Source organism: Erpetoichthys calabaricus, assembly GCF_900747795.2.
Source record: "Erpetoichthys calabaricus chromosome 1 unlocalized genomic scaffold, fErpCal1.3 SUPER_1_unloc_9, whole genome shotgun sequence".
Taxonomy (NCBI): Eukaryota; Metazoa; Chordata; class Cladistia; order Polypteriformes; family Polypteridae; genus Erpetoichthys; species Erpetoichthys calabaricus.
This window is the reverse complement of record NW_026261600.1, coordinates 17,254-40,777: the sequence shown is the minus strand read 5'-3', so window position 1 is coordinate 40,777 and position 23,524 is coordinate 17,254. Positions and strand designations below refer to the sequence as shown.

Genomic DNA, 23,524 nt, shown 5'->3' with positions numbered 1-23,524 from the left:
AGGAGTTTTTTGACCACCTCGGTGACCTCAGTCCCAGAAATGGGGGAGCCCACCTCTGAGTCCCCAGGCTCTGCTTCCTCATTGGAAGGCATGTTAGTGGGATTGAGGAGGTCTTCGAAGTACTCCCCCCACCGACCCACAACGTCCCGAGTCGAGGTCAGCAGCACACCATCCCCACCATATACAGTGTTGACACTGCACTGCTTCCCCTTCTTGAGACGTTGGATGGTGGACCAGAATCTCCTCGAAGCCGTCCGAAAGTCGTTCTCCATGGCCTCCCCAAACTCCTCCCACGCCCGAGTTTTTGCCTCAGCAACCGCATTCCGCTTGGCCTACCGGTACCTATCAGCTGCCTCCAGAGTCCCACAGGACAAAAGGGTCCTGTAGGACTCCTTCTTAAGCTTGACGGCATCCTTCACCGCCGGTGTCCACCAACGGGTTCGGGGATTGCCTCCACGACAGGCATTGACCACCTTACGGCCACAGCTCCGGTCAGCTGCCTCAACAATAGAGGCACGGAACATGGCCCATTCGGACTCAATGTCCCCCACCTCCCTCGGGATGTGGTCGAAGTTCTGCCGGAGGTGGGAGTTGAAGCTACTTCTGACAGGGGGGCTCTGCCAGACGTTCCCAGCAGACCCTCACAACACGTTTGGGCCTACCACGCCTGACCGGCATCCTCCCCCACCATCGAAGCCAACTCACCACCAGGTGGCTGTTCAGTCCCTGTACGATCGGTGCCAGAGCTTGGTCCGCATTGCAGGCAGTAAGTCTAACCCGTTTCCATTGAGAGTTGGACTCCGCCAGGGCTGCCCTTTGTCACCGATTCTGTTCATAACTTTTATGGACAGAATTTCTAGGCGCAGCCAGGGCATTGAGGGGGTCCGGTTTGATGGGCTCAGGATTGGGTCACTGCTTTTTGCAGATGATGTTGTCCTGTTTGCTTCATTAGGCCGTGATCTTCAGCGCTCTCTGGATCAGTTCGCAGCCGAGTGTGAAGCGGCTGGGATAAGAATTAGCACCTCCAAATCCGAGACCATGGTCCTCAGCCGGAAAAGGGTGGAGTGCCCTCTCAGGGTTGGTAGCGAGATCCTGCCCCAAGTGGAGGAGTTCAAGTATCTCGGGGTCTTGTTCACGAGTGAGGGAAGAATGGAGCGTGAGATCGACAGGTGGATCGGTGCGGTGTCCGCAGTAATGCGGGCTCTGCATCGGTCTGTCGTGGTGAAAAAGGAGCTGAGCCGCAAGGCGAAGCTCTCAATTTACCAGTCGATCTATGTTCCTACCCTCACCTATGGTCATGAGCTATGGGTAGTGACCGAAAGAACGAGATCGCGAATACAAGCGGCTGAAATGAGTTTCCTCCGCAGGGTGTCTGGGCTTTCCCTTAAAGATAAGGTGAGAAGCTCAGTCATCCAGGAGGGGCTCAGAGTAGAGCCGCTGCTCCTCCGCATCGAGAGGAGTCAGATGAGGTGGCTCGGGCATCTGATCAGGATGCCTCCTGGACGCCTCCCTGGTGAGGTGTTCCGGGCACGTCTAACCGGGAGGAGGCCCCGGGGAAGACCCAGGACACGCTGGAGGGACTATGTCTCTCGGCTGGCCTGGGAACGCCTTGGGATTCCCCCGGAAGAGCTAGAAGAAGTGGCCGGGGAGAGGGAAGTCTGGGCATCTCTGCTCAAGCTGCTGCCCTCGTGACCCGACCTCGGATAAGCGGAAGACAATGGATGGATGGATGGATGTTTTGCCTCTTCTGGCATAGCAGATTTGCTGAGTCTTACTCCAACTCTCAATACTCCTTCTTGCAGGACTGGGTCTAGTTTGTTGATTTTACTACTTTTCTTTACTGATTTTTGTGCAAAGCTTTAACTCTTTTAGGGTGGATGTCGACTTTTGTTGACATGAGAGGTTGAGGGCACATGTTGACAAAAGTCGACATCCAGGAGTAGAGGGTGACAATAGCTGTTAATGGTGACAAAACTCACTGTTACGTCACAGACATTCCCTCTCTGCTTGGAGGAATGTTAGACTCATTGACTCGACATCTTATCCTTGCGTGTGCGTGATTTACAAAATGTACACAAAGGCAAGATGGCATCGACAATCTCATGTGGCAGCGAAGCGAGTGCAGAAAACAAAATACTCCACAGACAATGTTTTGCGCATTACCATTGATCGAGCAAGAGAGTGAGGAACTGGCATCAGCTGATCGGACACTATCCAATGCCGCCCCAGCTGATCGGCGGCCAGCTGAGTGCATTTGCGCAGCTGATGTACCTACAACAAGGTTCATGTGGCAGGAAAACCCAGACATTGATCCATGGGAGCCAAACTGGCGATCGAACTTCACAAAACAGCATGGTTTGCTGTTGGACACGACAGATTACCAGCCGCTGGACTACTTCAGGCTGCTCTCTCCTGATGTTGCTTTTCAGCTACTGTCAGACGAGACAAACAGGTATGCAGAGCAATTTTTTTAATCATAGTATGTGACATCATATACAGTAGTATGCAGGCTCAAACAACATGCAAGACAGTAACATTTTTCAAAAATAAATATTTTTGTTGATTTGATGTATTAAACCATTGCTTTGTGTTCTTTTTTTTTAAAAAAGTTAGTTTTTAAAAAAATATTCAGCCCTGGGAGAAAAGAAACAAAAAAAATAGACCTAAAAGAGGTGACCTCTTCTGGATAAGCTTATAATTGACTGAGGTGAATAAGTCCATTCTCTGCCTTAATCAAGTCTTTCAGAGACAGTGGCTTCAGCCTCATTGTTGATTTGCATTCCTTGATATGTTCTTTGTTTAGTGTTTTTTTGTCTTTCTGGGCCGTGTCCATATTGACTGACTGTATATTGGATTGCCTTTCTCTCTTCTTTCAGACGCAGTAGCACTTCATTGAACCTAAGGAACCACATTACTGCTTTCTTTAAATTGAACCATTCTGAGTAGTACCCCACAAGTCTTTAAACTGATTCATTTTTTTTTTTTTAAATAGTAAGAATAAGAGCAGCTCACTTCTCAAAATGGAGTCGTCCGGAGTCAAACTCATGACATTTTGATTACCAGTCAGTAGTTACGCCACCAAAGCAGTCAAATTATGTCCGTATCAATGTCGCACCCTAACGCGGGTTCTTTTTCTGCAGTTATATTCTTGAATAATAGTGCACTTGTTGTGTTATACTTGTACCTTTTGTGAAAGTGTTTGATATTTGGACTTCAAGGTTCACACATTATACGCTTCATGTCTACCTTTTGTCAATTATTACTAAAACATGAAAAATATTTCTGTTTTAATGATGTGTTTACATAGATCGTTGTAGACAAGGAACACACAAGAAATGCATGTATTTCAAATAACGATATAGTATTTACTCTATACAACTCTAAGCGACTGACACACAGGTAAACAGACTTGAGCTGAGAAAACTTTGTGTGGCGGTGGGGGGGATGTGATAGTAGACTGCATGTTGCTTATCAACACATTTACAAGACAAAAGACTTTAACGGAGAGGTGCAAAGGGATTTAAGGTGGAACAGATTTACGAGATTTTTCATAGACTTTGATAATTCTAGTGTTAAAAAGCACAAGACAGCACTTTCAAGCCCATAACCCTAACCCTAAAATGTACACCCATTTTTATTTTTCACTTACTTGTTTCAGATGATGTCTTAGGTGGTGACTGACCTCCCCAAGTTCTAGGAGATGAAATTTCTTCAATCGTCTTTGTGTCCGACTGTAATGATTCATATTTTACATTGATAGAAGACTCCTCTTTACTCATTGACCCCAGTTCATGGTCCCCTTCCTTAATGCTCAGACTCCCCTGTTTAGGATGGACACTCTCCCACTCACAGTCCTCCTCCTCAAAATTTACAGTCCTCTCCTCCATGCTATTCATGTTGGCCTCGCAAGTCTTCTCTTTCACATCCATTTATACATTACAGTAAATGGCAGATTTTTCTCTGTGGAGAAAAAAAAAACAGGATTCAATTCAAACTGCATCATCAAGATCTAAACACATTTGATTTTTATAACATCCTCTTAGTTAAAGCTGATGTCAAGACAGGCTAGAAAAAGAAGGAGGCCATCTTTCCCAGTTGTGTGTCAACAGTATTCACTACTTTGATTGAACATTCAGTACTGTTGGTTCTCAGAATTCTGTTATCAGTTAATCTTAAGGAAGGTTTACACAAGTCAGGCTTCAGGATTATGTTAAGAAACGGGGCAAATGAAGGAGGAACTTAAATAATGGATCTGAAATTTGCAATCTTAGGATGATATCATAATGGACAACTTATTGAGCAATTTTAAGTTATAGCGCTCATTTTTGTATTGTTGTCCAAAAATTGAACATGAAGTTATGGGAAAGAGTAGTGGAAGCTGGGTTAAGAAGTGAGGTGATGATTAGTGAGCAGCAGTGTAGTATCATGCCAAGAAAGAGCAGAACATATGTGGTGTTTGCTATGAGGGTGTTGATGGAGAAGTAGAGAGAAGGGCAGAAGGAGTTGCATTGTGTCTTTGTGGACCTGGAGAAATCATATGACAGGGTGCATCGAGAGGACTTGTGGTATTGTATGAGGAAGTTAGGAGTATGAAGATGTACAGGAAATGTATGAGGGAAGTTTGACAGTGGTGAGGTCAGCGGTAGGAGTGACAGATGCATTCAACGTGGAGATGAGCTTAAATCAGGGTTCAGCTCTGAGCCCTTTCTTATTTGCAATGGTAATGGACAGGGTGACAGACGAGAATAGACAGGAGTCCTCCCATGGTCTATGATGTTTGCTGATGACATTGTGATTTGTAGCGAGAGTAGGGAGCACGTTGAGGAGACACTGGAGAGGTGGAGATATGCTCTAGAGAGGAGAGGAATGACGTTCAGTAGGAACAAGACAGAATATGTGTGTGTAAATGAGATAGAGGTCAGTGGACTAGTGAGGATGCAAGGAGTAGAGCTGGTGAAGGTAGATGAGTTTAACACTAGAATGACCAAAGCCTATGAAAAAACTCAAATCCAGCCCACCTTAAATCCTTTTGCACCTCTCCGTCAGCGTCTTTTGTCTTGTAAATGTATCGATAAGACAAAGCAGCCTGATTTACCACCCCCATATACCCCGCCCCCCCCTTCCAGCCATGCAGAAAGGGCCAACCCAAGCCTTGATTATCTTGGAATGAAGTGCTGGAGTTTTAGAGGGGAAATAGATCGCTAATTGGAACACATGCATTTCATGTGTGTTCCGTGTCTACAACAATCTTTGTAAACAAATCGTTAAAACAAAGATTTTTCATGTTTTAGTAATAAATGACAAAATGTTGACATGAACTGTATATTATGTGAAGGCTAAAGGCCAAATATCAAATAAACACTTTCACAAAAGGTACCATGTGCAATACGACAGCTTTCGTGGTGCAGCGGTAAGAACTGCTGACTTGTAATCAAGAGGCCATGGGATCGATGCAGGGTGTCTCGCAAATTTACCATTTTGAGCAGTGAGCTGCTCTTATTGTTAATGTTATACAATAAAAAAACATAAATTTGATTTGCATCTGTAACAGCCAGAGTAAATTGATAGTACTTATATAAATTAGCGTTTCTTCTTCACTTTTATTCTCTCAGTCATGATCATGATACAAACCCCCCACCCCAGATCTGAGGGTGTTAGTTTTTATCTGAAACTGGGAATAACTGTAGATGCGAGTGGTGTTTTCAGACAATGGAACTGGAAATTCTCTCATCTGGAGGGATAAAAGCTGACACACAAAAGCTGGTGAATCTGCCTTGTTCGTATCTTATTGTCACTTGGATTTTTGTATTCAGTTTTATTGAGTGTTCCTGCTCACACTGAATTAGTATGCACCCTATGGTCCACGATGTCGAAGCCGCAGTGACAAAAAACAGAGACATAGGTATATATGATATTTGGAATTCATTTTATGACCTGTATAGTACATTTCGGAAAACATTGTGGCACGGATGCAACATTATTCATATTCATTCGCGTACCTTCTTGCGGTTGTAATCAGTGACAGCATCCAAGCACAACCCCCTCGATCTTGCCCAGTCTCCACATTTTGGAACATGCGGGTAGCCGGTTGCTTGTGCTACAACATGCTTGAGCAGGTGGTGATAAACGCACACGTACTGTACAAGGCCTGCATGGGTCCACTGAGAAAAGAAGAGTATTCTTGGCTCACCTTGCGGAAGAACTTTGTCATCGCTTCTTACAAAAAAAGTTGATGGAAAAAGAAAAAGAGGATGCAACATCAACAAGCTTCTGTTCTAAGACCACCCCTTCCCCCAGGTAAGCAAACTCAGTTAGTGTCAGGCACCCCTTCAATGTAACAGAAACCACAGCATAGAGAGAAGTATGAACATTGCAACAGGTACACATGTCATAAACATAGAAAGGACGGTCCTTGAGTGTGTGGGAACTGTTAACATTTGAATTTGATGATTGCATATAGCGCAGAACTGACCTCACTGTACTATTCTTTCCTCTGCATGTCCTTGAGTAAAAAAGAAACACCACCATGCACCAAAATGTGGAGACTGAGCAAGATCGGGGGGTAAAAAAAAAAAAAAAGGGTCACTGATTACAACCACACAAAGGTATGCGGATGAATATGAACAATGTTGCATCCGTGGCACAATGTTTCCGAAATGTACTATACAGGTCATAAAATTAGTTATTCCAAATATCATATATACATATGTCCCTGTTTTTTGCCAGTGAGGCTTTGACATCATGGACCATAGGGTGCATACTAATTCAGCGTGAGCAGGAACACTCAATAAAACTGAATAAAAAAAATAAAGTGACAGTGAGATACCAAGAAGGGAGATTCACCAGCGTTTGTGTGTCAGCTTTTGTCCATCCAGACCAGAGAATTTCCAGTTCCATTGTCTCAAAACACCACTCACACCTACAGTTATTCCCAGTTTCAAAAAAAAACTAACAGCATCAGATCTGGGATGGTGGTGGGGGGGTTGTATCGTGATTGTGACTGAGAGAATAAAGGTGAAAAAAAAAAAAAACGCTAACTTTTACAAGTACTATAAATTTTCACCGGCTGTTACAGACACAAACCAAATATTATTGTATAACTAGCTGATTACCCAGTGGCTTCACTCACTGAGTGCAAGGAATAAAAATAAAATGTTCAGTAGTAGATAAATTATTAATCAGTAAAACATTAACATGTAAGAAGTAAAGATACATTGAGCAGTACTGGAGTGCTTTCGGGTAAAGTACATTTTAAAGGTGTAATAACACAACAGGTAAGTAGCACTAACAGCAGCTTAAATGTATTTGGATCATCTCTCGGTAGGAGATCCCTTGTGAAAGGTGCTACACGACCACTGTGATATAGAAGTTACATTTTCTATGCGATCCTGCAAATTTCTGCCTGACAACCTTGCACTATGTGCCTGTGATTTAAGAGAAAAATTATTCTGAGAAATGTGGATGCTGCCCTTCCGTGCTTAATGGGCAGAAGGTCCAAACAATTCCCAAGTCCAAAACTTTACATGAAGAGGTCAGTACATCTTCTTAGATGTAAACCTGTGGTGTAGAGGGTCCACAGTGCACGACAAAAGGTACATTTTTAAATAAATAATCACCGCGATCACGGCTTAGCAAGGGGGTCTGGTAGTGTGGCTGAAGCGGTTGTCGGGGCAATTCATGGTGTGTCCATTTCTCACCAAAGTGCACAAATGAGAAACTGTCCACATCCGTGATTGTTCCTGGGGCCGCTGATTTGCCACAGCTGCCATGCCCTCTTGATAAATTGAAGCGCGAGTCGGATAGAGGGGAAGTAAAAGAAAGGAAAGAAAGAACGGATGAGAGGTTGCAGGAGGAAAAAAGCAGGAAGCAGTGGGGATAGAGAGAGAAAGCCAGTGCGGAAGAGTGAGTGAAGGCTCTCATGCAGCTGTGCAGGCAGCCTGGGTGTTTGGCCGACACCCGGGGCGTAGTAGTTCTGGTCGCTTCCGCAGAGTTTGTTTTTATGAAGGACGGGAGTGACCAGAAGGCGGATGACTCTCTGCGTAAGGCCGTGGAAGGCACGTGGTGTCCCCAGCGTGAGAGCCTTGGTCGTTGGGGAATCTCAAGTCGCTGTTCATAGAGCCTACCGGAGCCAGGGATCAGTAAGGCGACCAACCAGCAGGAGAGTGGACAGAGGGCAAGCAGCAGGTAGAGCGACTCCCCTGTTGAGAAGCCCAGATGGGAGGAGTAGGGGAGTTTCCACAGGAAAGAAGACACCGGGCTTTGTTGTTTAAAAAAATTGCTTCCTGCATTATTTTAACCTCATTGTTTTTAGAAGATTTGTTCTATTTAATTTTAACCTCCACAATAACACTCATTTTAATGGATTATTTATTTAATGACTTTTGAATGCACTGCACTTATTTTGAACACCTTGTTTTTGTTGTTGTTTTTAAACAAAAGCACTTGACACTTTTTCACCATCCCCTTGCTTTGTTGTGCCTCACTGCTAAGCTCATCTGTAACATTACCGACGGTGTAGGTTTCAAAGGCTCCCATGAAGACAGTTGGGAGCATGGAACGAACCCGTATCGTCACAAAACCCTCCATCTTCTTAAAAGAATTAATCACAAAAGCAACCTTGAATGTTGCAGGTTTTAGTGACCTGAAATCACCTTAAGGGCAGTAAGTAGTCATGCAGTGCAATTTACAAAGAGAGTCTTGCTTCGATGGCACCGATTGCACTCATTCACAAAGATTTCCACTCTCCCAGGAGCCGAGGGGGACTCGAAGTGTCACAAACAGTGCGAGAAGAGAGGACACCGCCCGAAACTGCAAAGCTCTCGACCCAGTGGAGCAGCCCGACATCCCGCGCCTCCGAGCGTCCACTTTGTTCTGACGACCCTTCGCCGCTGAAGTGGTGTTGTCTTCACATTGTTTACAGCTTGGCGCAGTTAAAAAGTAGAAAGACCAAAAGTTGTTTTCCTCATCTCTTCTACTATCAAGTACTGGCAATTAAAAAAATGTTATAATGTGGCAGTTTTCGTGACAGTCACGTGGACGAATAAATAAAACTTGTCTGTCAGAACGCGCCTGGCGGCGGACGGCTCATCGCTGTAGTCCAGAGAGGAGGGCTGGGAGAGGGCGACGCGGGGCGCACTTCTATGGGATAGATCAGCATGTTTATATTTACTTCTTTTCAATATCAGTAAAATAACTCTCACACAAATAATAATTCGTAAAGACGATATAAAAATGGCATCCACAAACGAAGTGATTAATTCCTGTATTATATGTTCTGTGGTCATATGTAATTTCCGTTTTGCGTGGTCATACATAATTTTCGCTTCAAATGCAAAAAGAATTATATATATATATATATTATATATATATATATATATATATATATATATTAATAAAATAATAAAAGCAGCGCACTACGCAAAACGGTAAATTTGCAAGGCAGTCAGGATCGAACCGGGGGACTCTCGATTACAAATCGGCAATTTTTACCACGGCACCACAGAAGCTATTGTGCCATCCTTGTACCTTTTGTGAAAGTGTTTACTTGATCTTTGGACTTCAGTCTTCACACATTTTACAGTTTGTCTACATTTTGTTATTTATTACTAAAAACTGAAAAACACTTCTGTTTTAAACGATGTGTTTACACAGATTGTTGTAGACATGGAACACACATGAAATGCATGTGTTCCAAACAACAATCTATTATCTCCCACTACAACTCTAGTTACCTGACTCCCAGATAATAAAGGCTTGAACTGGGAGAACTTTGTGCCCGTTCTGCAGAGGTGGGGGGATGGAATAGTAGGCTGCTTGCTGCTTGTCTCGATCCGCACATTTACAAGGCAGAAGACGCTGACGGAGAGGTGCAAAGGGATTTAAGGTGGGCCGGGATTACGAGTTTTTTCGTAGGCTTTGGTAATTCTAGTGTTAAATACTTGGGATCAACAGTACACAGTAACAGGGAGTGTGGAAGAGAAGTGAAAAAGAGTGCAGGAAGGGTGGAATGGGTGAAGAAGAGTGTCAAGATTAATTTGTGACAGACGGGTATCAGCAAGAGTGAAAAGAAAGGTCTACAGGATGGTACTGAGACCAGCTAAATGGACTAGAGACTGTGGCACTGACCAGAAAGCAGGAGACAGAGATGGAGGTGCCAGAGTTAAAGATGGTATGATTTGCATTGGGTGTGATGAGGATGGACAGGATTAGAAATGAGTACTTTACTGGATCAGCTCAAGTTGGACGTTTGGGAGACAAAGTCAGAGAGGCGAGATTGTGTTGGTATGGACATGTGCAGAGGAGAGATGCAGGGTACATTGGGAAAAGGATGCTAAGGATAGAGCTGCCAGGAAAGAGAAAAGGGGAAGGCCTAAGAGAAGGTTTATGGATGTGAAGAGAGAGAGAATATGAAGGTGATGAGTATAACAGAGCAGGATGCAGAGCACAGGAAGATATGGAAATAAAATGATCCGCTGTGGCAACCACTATCAGGAGCAGCCGAAAGAAGTAGCAGCCTTCATTAAATCTTAGGCTCTGCCCACACAGAAGTCTGAACTGAGCATTTTTATGTTGTCTGTATATACTGTATAATTTATATACATACACACACACACACAGTCGGCCCTCGTTTATCGCGGTTAATCAGTTCCAGACTCTACTGCGATTAATGAATTTCTGCGAAGTACGATTCTTTATTTATAAATCGAATACAGTGATCCCTCCTCGATCACGGGGGTTGCGTTCCAGAACCCCCCGCGAAAGGTGCAAATCCACGAAGTAAAAACCATACGTTTATATTGTTATTTTTATATTGTCACACTTGGGTCACAGATTTGCACAGAAACACAGGAGGTTGTAGAGACAGGGACTTTATAACACTGCAAACAAACACTTGTCTCTTTTTCAAAAGTTTAAACTGTGCTCCATTACAAGACAGAGATGACAGTTCTGTCTCACAATTAAAAGAATGCAAACATATCTTCCTCTTCAAAGGAGTGCGCGTCAGGAGCAGAGAATGTCAGAGAGAAAGAGAGAGAAAAAAAAGCAAACAATCAAAAATCAACAGGGCTGTTCAGGCTTTTAAGTATGGGAAGCACCGCCCGATAAAGCAGCCGCAATAAATGGAGCAATGTGAAGGTTGTCTTTCAGCATTTTTTAGAGGAGCGTCCATAACCTCTAGGCCAGTGTGCGAACAGCCCCTCTGTCAGGAGCAGAGAATGTCAGAGAGAGTGAGAGAGACACAGAGAGAGAAAAGCAAACAATCAAAAATCAATACGTGCTGTTCGGGCTTTTAAGTATGCGAAGCACCGCATGGGAAGCATATCGTATATCATTGAGGAGTTTAATTTAATACATAATACGTGCTCTGATTGGGTAACTTCTCAGCCATCCACCGATAGCATCCCTTGTATGAAATCAACTGGGCAAACCAACTGAGGAAGCGTGTACCATAAATTAAAAGACCCAATGTCCGCAGAAATCCACGAACCAGCGAAAAATCTGTGATATATATTTAGATATGCTTACACATAAAATCCGCGATGGAATGAAGCCGCAAAAATCGAAGCACGATATAGCGAGGGATCACTGTATATACAGTTAGGTCCATAAATATTTGGGCAGAGACAACTTTTTTCTAATTTTGGTCCTGTACATTACCACAATGAATTTGAAATGAAACAACTCAGATGCAGTTGAAGTGCAGACTTTCAGCTTTAATTCAGTGGGGTGAACAAAACGATAAAAATGTGAGGCAACTGAAGCATCTTTTTTAACACAATCCCTTCATTTCAGGGGCTCAAAAGGAATTGGACAATTGACTCAAAGGCTATTTCATGGGCAGGTGTGGGCAAGTCCGTCGTTATGTCATTATCAATTAAGCAGATAAAAGGCCTGGAGTTGATTTGAGGTGTGGTACTTGCATGTGGAAGATTTTGCTGTGAACACACAACATGCGGTCAAAGGAGCTCTCCATGTAGGTGAATGAAGCCATCCTTAACTCTTTTAGGGCGGATGTCGACTTTTGTCGACGGGAGGGGTTGAAGGCTAATGTCGACAAAAGTCGACATCCAGGGATAGGGGGTGACAATCAGCTGTTAATGGCAACAAATCTCACTGTCACGTCACAGACATTCCATCTGTGCTTGGAGGAATGCTAGACTCATTGACTCGGCAACTAAACATTGCGTGTGCGTGAGTTACGAAATGTAAACAAAGGCAAGATGGCACCAACATGTGAAAAGGCAGCGAAGCAAGTGCAGAAAAGAAAACACTCGGCAGACGATGTTTTGCGCATTATCGCGGAGTCGGACTCTTGGTTTTTCAGAATCGGACTTGATTGGCAGTGATCAGGAGATCGAGCAAGAGAGTGAGAAGCAGGCATCAGCTGATCAGACACCAGCCGATGCCGCGTCAGCGGATCTGCTGCCAGTTGAGTGCCTTCGCGCAGCCGATGCATCTACGGCAAGGTTCGCATGGGATAAACACACAGACATTGATCCGTTGAGAGCCGATCTGGCTACCGGAGTTTACAAGACGGCATGGCTTGCTGTTGGACACGACAGATCACCAGCTGCTGTACTTCAGGCTGCTGTCTCCTGATGCTGCTTTTCAGCTACTGTCAGACGAGACAAACAGGTAGGCAGAGATTTTTTTTTTGAATCGCAGGCTGCGTTTGCATCGCATTCTCATTTTTCAAAGTGGAAACCCACAACGAAAGACGAGATGAAGCGCACTGCGGCATTACAAATAGAGATGGGACAGAACTGGTGTTATAACTTCAGGGAGCATTGGTCCAAACGTGTTTTGTCCCCTGGTGGCTTAGGTACGTGCTGCTGCAAAGTTTTATTCACTTCTGTAATAAACAGAAGCAAATCCCATGGGGTGAGCCAGGCTATAATACCATACATAAAGTTCATAAAGTTTCAGAAGATGAAAAGAGGTGACAATACGGTTTTCATGCAGGCAGAAAACTTGGTGGCAGTGGCATGGCATGATGGAAATGGGTGACTTGTCTCTCTACAGTACACACTAACAATATATGTGAGAAAGTGCAGCAACAGACAATTGAAAAATAGGCACCAAAGCAACACGTATTGTAAGGAGTGCAATGTGGTAATGACTGAAATTGGCTGCTTTGAGCGAGATCAGACTTTGCTGTGTAAAATGTATGTGATATGTATGTGAAATCATAGAGAATTCAGGCTCATACAACATGCAAGACAGTAACATTTGTCAAAAGTAAATATTTTTTGTTGATTTGATATGTTAAATAATTGCTTTGTGTTCTTTTTTAAAAAATGTTAGTTTTTGGAAAAATATTCAGCCCTGGGAAAAAAGAAACAAAAAAAAAAATTAGCCTTAAAAGAGTTAAGCTGCGAAAACAGAAAAAACCCATCTGAGAAATTGCTACAATATTACAAGTGGCAAAATCTACAGTTTGGTACATCCTGAGAAAGAAAGCAAGCACTGGTGAACTCAGCAACGCAAAAAGACCTGGACGTCCACGGAAGACAACAGTGGTGGATGATCACAGAATCATCTCCACGGTGAAGAGAAACCCCTTCACAACAGCCAACCAAGTGAACAACACTGTCCAGGGGGTAGGCGTATCGATATCCAAGTCTACCATAAAGAGAAGACTGCATGAAAGTAAATACAGAGGGTGCACTGCAAGGTGCAAGCCACTCATAAGCCTCAAGAATAGAAAGGCTAGATTGGACTTTGCTAAAGAACATCTAAAAAAGCCTGCACAGTTCTGGGAAAACATTCTTTGGACAGATGAAACCAAGATCACCCTCTACCAGAATGATGGCAAGAAAAAGTATGGAGAAGGCATGGAGCAGCTCATTATCTAAAGCATACCACATCATCTGTAAAACACGGTGGAGGCAGTGTGATGGCTTGGGCGTACATGGCTGCCAGTGGCACTGGGACACTAGTGTTTATTGATGATGTGACACAGGACAGAAGCAGCAGAATGAATTCTGAGGTGTTCAGAGACGTACTGTCTGCTCAAATCCAGCTAAATACAGCAGTCAAATTGATTCGTGATACAGATGGACAATGACCCAAAACATACAGCCAAAGCAACCCAGGAGTTTATTAAAGCAAAGAAGTGGAAAATTCTTGAATGGCCAAGTCAGTCACCTGATCTTAACCCAACTGAGCATGCATTTCACTTGTTGAAGACTAAACTTCGGACAGAAAGGCCCACAAATAAACAGCAACTGAAAGCCGCTGCAGTAAAGGCCTGGCAGAGCATTAAAAAGGAGGAAACCCAGCATCTGGTGATGTCCAGGAGTTCATGAGCTGTCATTGCCAGCAAAGGGTTTTTAACCAAGTATTAGAAATGAACATTTTATTTCCAGTTATTTAATTTGTCCAATTGCTTTTGAGCCCCTGAAATGAAGGGATTGTGTTAAAAAAATGCTTTAGTTGCCTCACATTTTTATGCAACCGTTTTGTTCACCCCACTGAATTAAAGCTGAAAGTCTGCACTTCAACTGCATATGAGTTCTTTCATTTAAAATTCATTGTGGTAATGTACAGAACCAAAATTAGAAAAAAGTTGTCGGAAGTGCTGGGGGGGGGGGAAGAGGAGCAGGGACACTCGGAGTGCTACCGGGGATGCAGCCGGCACTTCTGCCACACTGAGGCGTGTCGGTGGAAGATTGCCGGGACACACCTGGAGCACATCCGGGTGATCACAAAAGGGGCCGCCTCCCTTCATACAGGGGCTGGAGTTGGGAGAGAGAAAGACGAGGTATGGGAGGAGGCAAAGAGGCAGCCTGAAGAAGAGAAGGCATAATGTGTGGTGTTGGCCAGGACTATTGGAGACTTGTGAGCACTTATCTGTAAATATGCAACCTGTAAATAAACGTGTGTGGGGTGATTTGAACGTGTCAGCCTGTCTGTGTCCGGCTCATGCTCCATAATATATATATATTATATATATATATATATATATATATATACACATACATCTATACATACATACACACACACACATTATACATATAATGGCCAAAAGAAAGCGGGGCGTCGCTTGGACTTATTTTACTACACTGAGAAATAATGAAGCAAAATGTGATACGTGTCAGAAGGCCGTACGTTATTAAGGCAACACCACAAACCTTGTAAAACACATGGAAGTTAGACACATTGCTGAACTCGAGAAAATCAGAAGAGAGCACAAACACTCAGGCTAAAGAGCCTGGCACAGGTGCCAAAGGGCCGTAGTCGACTCAAAGAAGCTTCAAGAAAAGCTGGCAGTACCCAGCGAACGTTGGTACTGTAAACTGATGTAGGGGTCTTGTAACTGTTAGAATAGACAGAAAACAATATCTGCTTTTAAGGAGGAGTAAATTACATTTATAGCTTGATGAATTGACATACTTATAATACATTTTCAAACTTTCCAAATTTATCATGTCCATTTTGCGTAAAAAAAAAAGTATTACTCAAAATTAATGTTATTTCATTCAGGCTGTGCTAAAAGCGTCAGTCCCAAGTGTTATCTGGTAAACAGTACAGGCACAGCTTCTCCTCTCACCTGTAGGTGTGCCCAGTAATAATGGCATCTCTAGTTTTTCACATCCCAAGTGTTGCCCGCTCTTGCCAGTGATACGAGCAGTGATGTTGGGGAGCCTCTCATCAGCAGTGATGACGAAGTGAATCTGTCTTCAGGCAATACAAATGAAATGAACAGTGAAACCGAAAGAGATTTTGATGAATTATTGCTTGGTAATTGCATTATTATATGTTTTACACTTCACACTGTGTACTTCTAGAATTTTGCAAGTTTTACAGTAAAAAAAATAATGTAATTTGTTGAGCCAAAAAATGTATGCTTTTTACAGAAAACATCCAACACTAACGCTTGTTATTCTTCCAGAGATCATTTGGAGGAACTGAACACGTTTAATAATTTCTGTTAATAAAAAAGTAAACAAGTCTGATCTTTGGCACTATATGTAATAGTCTACTAATGCAAAGTGTTTAAAATGTGACTTTTTGACGTCTACACTCACTGTAAGTTTTTATAGAAGATTAACCATTCCTGTAAGATGACACTCTGGCTGTATCAGTATCGGTATCAACATCGCCAATGCTGGCCTCAGGATCACCTGGTATTGAATCAAAAAGAAAATCAACAGCATCAGCCATCACTAGTTTTCAGGTGTAAATATTGACGAGCAGGTTTTCAATTTCAATAATGAATGTTGGCTACCAGTTGTCAAGAGTTGTGAAAACGTATTTACAGACAAAGAGATAATGAACAGTGTGGGACAGGCCAATGTACGGAGCGACAATCAACCCGTCTTTATTTTGGAAGGCTTTGTCAACAGCAGTGTAGGACAGACTGACATTACCATTTTTAACATGGCTAGAACACAAGTCCTGTTTTAAAATGCTGCTGCCAGACACTCGTATTGCCAGCTAAAAACACTCAGTTTCCATGGCCGGGCCCCTCGCCTGAATGCAGCCTTCATGCCTTACCTGATAAGACAATCAATACCAGACCATATTAAAATGCAGGGATGTCTCTCAGAGGCACAAGCTGGACACTCAAGATCAAACAAAGGATCATAAATCAAGGAGGAGTAACACTGATGTACAGCACTTTGCACAAGTAGACAGTCAAGAGGATGGACTTTTATGCAAACTCAAGAAACCAATCTCAAGACCTCTATTCCTTCATTTAAAAACCCTTATAAGACACAGATCATCTCATCAAGCTTACAACTCTCAGCCTGACCATAACTTTGGCTGTCCATAGCTTACAGGGATTGGCTGTAACAGAGGTTGGAGCATTCGCTTTACTCCAAGGGGCAACTGTGCTCAATTGGAAAGGTGGAAGACTTGTCTGCACTGGAGTTGGATGAGGGTGAGATGAGCCTAAACCTTACTGAAGAATAGCTAGTGCACAAGCCGAGATGGTATCTTAAAGGCCACATAGTTGATATGGCAAATAACTAATCACAATTTTTTTTAGAAGACATGACATTGGTAGCAACAAGCTCAATTAACATTTTCTATAGCAGACACCATCAAAAGGCGCTTTACACAAATTATAAAACAGGAATAATAAATAATAATAACACTGCAAATAAAGGAAATACAACTGTAGGTGGGAAAGAATGTATGGCTATGACAGGAACGTACATATGTCCAGTCCTTGGTGTTTCAAATTAATCCACTGTTATTGTATAAAAACAAACAATGTTTATTTTCCATCTATATATATATATAATTCACTAAGTCCATGGCAAGCAAGACGACCGCAAGACCGAGCCCCGCCCACCAACAATTCACTGAGCAGCTGACCATGGCACACGCATGACAACAATTTGCGCGAGAGCGAAAGCATTTGCCAAGAATGTTTTCATTAATCAAGAATGAAAGTCGGAGGTTCGAAGAATATCACATACCGTCGTAGTTCCAACCATAAATGATGCCAACTGGCGATCTGGTGGCATTATTCCCATGACCCACCGGGCAGCCAACCGGGTAACCAAAGTCTTAGGGATCCGGGGGGAGTATTGTTGCAAAGCTGAAAGTTAAAGGAATTGACGGAAGGGCACCACCAGGTGTGGAGCCTTTGGCTTAATTTGACTCAACATGGGATACCTCACCCAGCCTGACCGTGGCTCAGAGGTGCATGTGAACTGTAGCACAGACGAAAGCGGTTGAGGCGGTGTTTGGAAAATGAACAGTCAACGTGACTCACAAGTGCATGTGGACTGTACACAGTTGAAAACAATTCAGGTGAGGAGTTGGGTGGCGGGCACATGAGAAGGCAGTGTGTACTGAACGATGACTAAGAGATTACTATGAAATTGGCAGAGTAGATTGGCGGGGGCCGGGGCGGAATGGGTGTCAGACGATCGAACTTGCCTATCTAGAGGATGTAAATGTCATAACAAGGTTTCCGTAAATGTACCTGCAGAAGGATCGTTACCGGTTGTGCTGACCCATCGTTGGACGGTTAGGACCCGAAACCTCTCGGGCCCACTTCCCCGCCCTCTCTCCGGATAGGCAGAGAGGGCAGAAAGGGCGTCCTCACTGGGCGTCCTTCCCCTCTCACCCCGTTCCAGCCCCATCCCTCGCTCTGGGAGGTGGGGGCACGGCGGCGGTCCTCCAGTTTTCAGTCACGGACAATTGTATGTTGCTCTGTCCAGAGTACCATCTTTTCATTCACTTAGTCGTATCCTCAAACCCCACCCCATTTGGACATCTGTGTCTTTCAGGAAGTGTTCACCCATCAATACATAATTATGCGGCATATGCTACGCCGTGGGTTGGCTAATGTCACATATTTCCACAGTCAAAATGAAACTCAAGACGGACACGGTAAGAAAACCTGAGTGTTTCCACGGCCTTATCAATCCACACAAAAACTTACAATAACTTCTTAATTCCCGCTACCCAGCACCTCTTCTTAAAGTAATAATACCCCATTAGAAATGAATAATTATCTAGACCTATTCTTAATATATAAACTAATCTTGAACTACAGAATAAATTTAATATATTTTCAAATTAACTGAACATAAAAACGTTAATACAGAACTTGGCTCATACATTGTGTATGACAGAGGCATTAGGCGTCAGCAGAGGGTTTACAAAATAAACTGTCTGAACAAAGGGGGCTTGATGACGGGGGAGAGTAGCTAAATGGTAAAAGTTTAAATGAACATTTACAAGCTTCACATTAAAATCTCTGAAACAAAATTGTATTGCCATTTTCAACAACTGGAAACAACAAATTTCACATTTATCAACTTCATCTTGTGGAAGTAAATGTTCCACACAAACATACACCATCATAAAGAGTTTACTAATTACCACAGTAATAAACTCCTATTAAACAGCAGCACCTCCTAGTTCAACAACGTTGGCATGGTGGAGGTCTCATGTGCCTCAGTCTTCCCTAGAGCTCCATTGTCTAAGGATGCGAGATCCTGACAAACCAGTTTGCTATGGGTAATCATCAGTGGAGGGGCCAGACAAAGAACATCTCATTATTGACCCTTAAAATTTAATGAAAGTGGGTCTTGCCCAGAAGAGGGATGCTAGTCCTGACACTGGTGTTCACATAAGAGTGGCACAAAGGGTTGACCCACACAGCCTGGTTGGCTCTGCATGATAAAACCACATGTAGCAGTAACTAAATTGGACTTAGCTTCCACCTCACCACCATCAACCAGCACCAAACAAATTGGGAATTGAGGCAAAAAAACCAGAGTACCTGTACAGGTCAGGACACAGCTATAGACCATCATAGGGTACACTCACATTCAAGTACACAACCACACCAAGACAAGTGAGACTTGCCAGGCCTCTAAACCTGAGCATATTTAGAGATATAGAGAAAATAAAAATAAATGAGCAGACATGGAAACTGCATAGAGAATTAAACATCAGGCTGAGATACAAATTCAGTCAGCTAGAACTGTAAGGCAGTAACACAAACCACAAATTTCTATTAACTTCTCTAATACTCATTAACAGGCATTACTGGTTTGGCTATAGCAATGAAACATGGGAGTTTGTCATACTTCATAACAATTAAAAGAAAAAATAAATTATATAAAAAAATCTTGGTTCGAGACATGATCATCTCAGAGAGACACTTTGACATCAAGCGAGACTAGACATTACAACCTTAGGAAGCACGACCCGTTAGATGGTGACTTTTGCACATCACGCCCTACTTAAGAACAATTTAAAACAAGTTCACTGACATCTAACCTCACAGTTGTTGGAATGCTTTTGGCAGACAAACTTCATGTGTTTCCAGCTGTTAAAAATGTTATACATTCTAGACAGCACATGAACGACTAAGGGAAGAAAGAGCAGCACATTGAAAAGAGACACGAAAGCGAAATAGGATGCACAACAGAATAATATGTGCAAATTCAGAGAATAAGGAAAGTAATAATCAGCCCGTACGTCCCAAAAGAGACACTGATGTCCCGCAAGACAAAGCAGTGAGACTAAAGGACAGCTACTGTGCAGGGTTTTAAATGATCAACACGCAGCACGACAAGCAGAGCACGCAGCTCAGCAGCAGAAGGACAGCAGCTGATCCGTCCATATCTCCTTAGCTTGCGTTCAACCCTCCCTTCACACCGCGAGCGGCAGAGACGCTTAGTGCCAGGCGCTCAGCACACCCCAGATCAGGAGTTAAGCTAGCAAAACGAGGACAACTGCTGTACAGGATTTGAAATGGACAATGCACAGCGCAAGAAGCACAACACGCAGCAGAAGGACCCCAGTTGATCTGTCCGTATCTCCAAAGCATGTGTTCAGCCACCCCCTTCACAATGTGATCGGCAGAGACGTGAAGTGGCTGGCAAAGCCCCCAAATAAATAAATAAACTTTTACATAATTGTCCATTCAAGCAATGCATGGACTTTTAAAAGCAACATCCAGTGCTGCCACGAATGGCCATGTGTAACAGCAGCACCCATGTTTGCCTTGCCTTTGTTGTTATTTATTATTATTATGGAGAACTTGGATAACCAAAGTGGCGAGGAAGGTTTGACTCGCATACCTGCGACAGCAACTGCCAGACCTGCGCCCTTTGTCTCCCAGAGTGCCTGAACTAATCGCTGGGCTGCCAGCAGAGCTACAGAGTGGACGCTGAGGAAAAGAAGAGCTGGTGTCCAACTCCATAACAAGAGAAGGCGGCACAGAACGTAGCTGCCTTCTGTCATCATGGGCAATGTAACATCAAACGCTGGTCAGGAGCCCATGGAAATACAAACTCAGCAGTCTCATGTGCTTCAGTGAAATGAGACTTAGAGCTGAAACACCAGACTCTGGGTGCGCCAGACGGATTTAAAATCGCGCAGATGGACAGAAGCCAAAGTGAAAGCGGTAGGAAGAATGAAGGTGGACTTGACATTGTTGTGAATGAAAAATGGTGCAACACCGGACACATTACTATTAAAGCACCAGACCTGAATGTAGTGCATTTATTGGGGGGGATTGGTTGTCGCCTTACAATCTTATTATATGCGGAGACAGTTTTCACATGCCATTGTGCTGATAGTTTATGTCTCCCAAGGGCAGATGCGGCCATCACAACAAACACAGTATATTCTGTAATAAGCACATTCTCTACTGACCATCCCCGTACATTCGTCACAATTTCTGGGTTGTTTGACCCCGTTTTACTTTCCTCCACTCTCACCAATTTTTTGGCATTTTGTAGAGTGTATAACAAAAGAAAGCAAGGTGCGCCAACGTTAAGGAGGCATATAACTCTAGTGCTTTGCCACCTTTATGCCAATCAGACCATAATTTGTTACAGCTCATGCCTGCATATAAACTCATTGACCAGCAGCTGCCAATCACCACCAGGACCATTCAGAAATGGACAACAAAGGCTGAGGAGGCTCTGAAGACAAAAGAGCTGGCGCGCCAAAGAGCCTCTGAGACCAGTCGCCATTAGGAAGGAGAACACAGAAGTCGTGCAGAACTGGGTGTCGACATCAACAACAAACTGGACTGGTCTCATAACACAGTGGCGCAGGTCAAGAAGGGCCACAGCAGACCGAACATTCTAAAGAGACTCCGGTCTTTTGATATATAAAGCAAGTTGCGTTTGGGTGCTTTGAGCTAAAAACGGGACTCGACCACGTGAAGTGAATCGGAGAGACACGCCAATGAACAGCAACAGCGTGTGGCAGGCCACATGGGGGTTCACTCAAGTAAAGTCCGCTGCTGAGCTGAAGAAAACGAAAGCGCCGCGCGCCTCTCACTCAGATCGCGTGCAGTAAGTCTGAGAGTGGAGCGAATTAAAACTCACACATGCATAACGTGCAACAAAAACACACGGAGCACTTACCTTCTGTTTGTCGGCGATAGACAACTTTCTAACCTCGTTCAAACTCCTGCCTCACTCCACCACAGTCTTCCTCTTGTGCAGTTCTTACTACAATGCGGTGAGGCAGCGTGGTTTCAGTAACAGTCGCCCTGGGTGACGTCAGCCGTACGCGACCATAGCTACACGCGACAGGAAGCTATGAACCGCACTGTGAAAAAGTTTATGGGATAACCCTTATCTCATACGTACGTGAAAATGTCACATTCGTACGAGATAATGTTGAATTAAAAAATTACAAACGTGCGCTTCGGGGCTGCCTGATTACGACCTTACCAAGGGTTCGGCGCTTCAGTTTGACGCCACTTACAGCTCTTGTAGAGCGGTGATATAAAAAGCAGACGGCTGGGCTTTTATTTATTAAAGTAGTGTGGGATGGTAGGAGATGGGTTTAACTGCAGCCTGCAATTCGTATGATGTGCGTCTGATAATGCCGACAACATTAATCACGAAATGCCCATCGCGTACCCCGTTACACTAAGGTTAAGATTAGGCTTGTGGGAGGGTAAGGGTTTAGGTACGTGCTTTATGTTTACAGGTATTCGTCTGCACACTCGTACGGAGCCCCTAAGGAGATATGGTGTTTTTTGTCTTCCTGGGAAACAACTTGGTGCGTACAAATTACTATCTTGTGCCCACCACTTACGCACCAGGTACTTTAAGGTAGTGATGGGCGGAGTGAAGCCTCATGAAGCATCAACACGTTTGAAGCAATTGTGTCGGAAATCGTATCGAAGCTTCGAAGCATTTGACACTCACCTCTCTAGTGACACCTCCTGGCCATTTGTATTAACAGCACATTTTAACAGTAAACTCTTAGAGCATTGTGGACGAATACCGAATCTCTATGAAGTTGTGATATACACCTTTGAAGTCAAAAATTATAATTGGCAATAATGTCAAGCATTGTAAATCGACATACGCTTAGCAAGTAATTATTCTGCAGTAATCGGATCAACGTTGACTAGTTATGTTAGGCGCTACCACGGATTACCGTTGTTTAGAAGTAAATGTATGCGTAACGGTGGCTTGAACAATTACGCCAGTCGGACAGCGCCAGGTCTCGTGTTCAATAACAAACCTGGTCAGCATCTGTCTGGGGATTGCAGATTTCCGTTGCCTGATGCGTTTGATTGATAGTTCCGATTATGCGGCAATGCTCCTTGAAAACCTGGTTGGTGTTAGACTTCTAATCGGGAATTTAATCTGCATAATGTACATTCATATTCTAATTCCAATGTAAAACCAGCATATATCAGTATTTGAATTAAACTCTTCAACCAAACTAGACTACACCTCGTGGAAATGCGATTGGTCCATCACTAACTGTCACTAAATTTTGCAATAACTATACTGATACGAACTGGCGCTACACATCCACATCATCACGTGCATTGGAAATGAGACGCTGAGCTTTTGACGCACAAATGTTTTAAAACGACACCTTGAAGCTTGTTTAAAAGTGCACGTGAGATGATGAAGGGGAGGTAAAGCCAAATGTCACTGAGATATGTCGTGTGTTTACTTTTATCAGCACTGTCAATTACTTCACCCCATGTTAGCCTTGTTAATGACGACGCTGTAGACTCTTCATCGATTGATACAGACGCCGGCATGAAGATCTACTA

General features: G+C 43.5%; 1 protein-coding gene across 1 annotated transcript in view; it reads right to left on the bottom strand.

Moving 5' to 3' along the window:
• Positions 1–22,002, bottom strand: part of LOC114642983 (gastrula zinc finger protein XlCGF7.1-like) — a 28,295-nt gene extending 6,293 nt beyond the window's left edge. Inside the window, exons 1-2 of the mRNA XM_051922004.1 lie at positions 21,861–22,002; positions 3,650–3,960 (exon numbers count right to left, since the gene is read on the bottom strand). Of these exons, the coding sequence (XP_051777964.1) occupies positions 3,650–3,929 (280 nt within the window). The 5' untranslated portion in view covers positions 3,930–3,960; positions 21,861–22,002. The remainder of the gene's footprint in view (positions 1–3,649; positions 3,961–21,860) is intronic.
• Between the last annotated feature and the right edge of the window lie 1,522 nt (positions 22,003–23,524).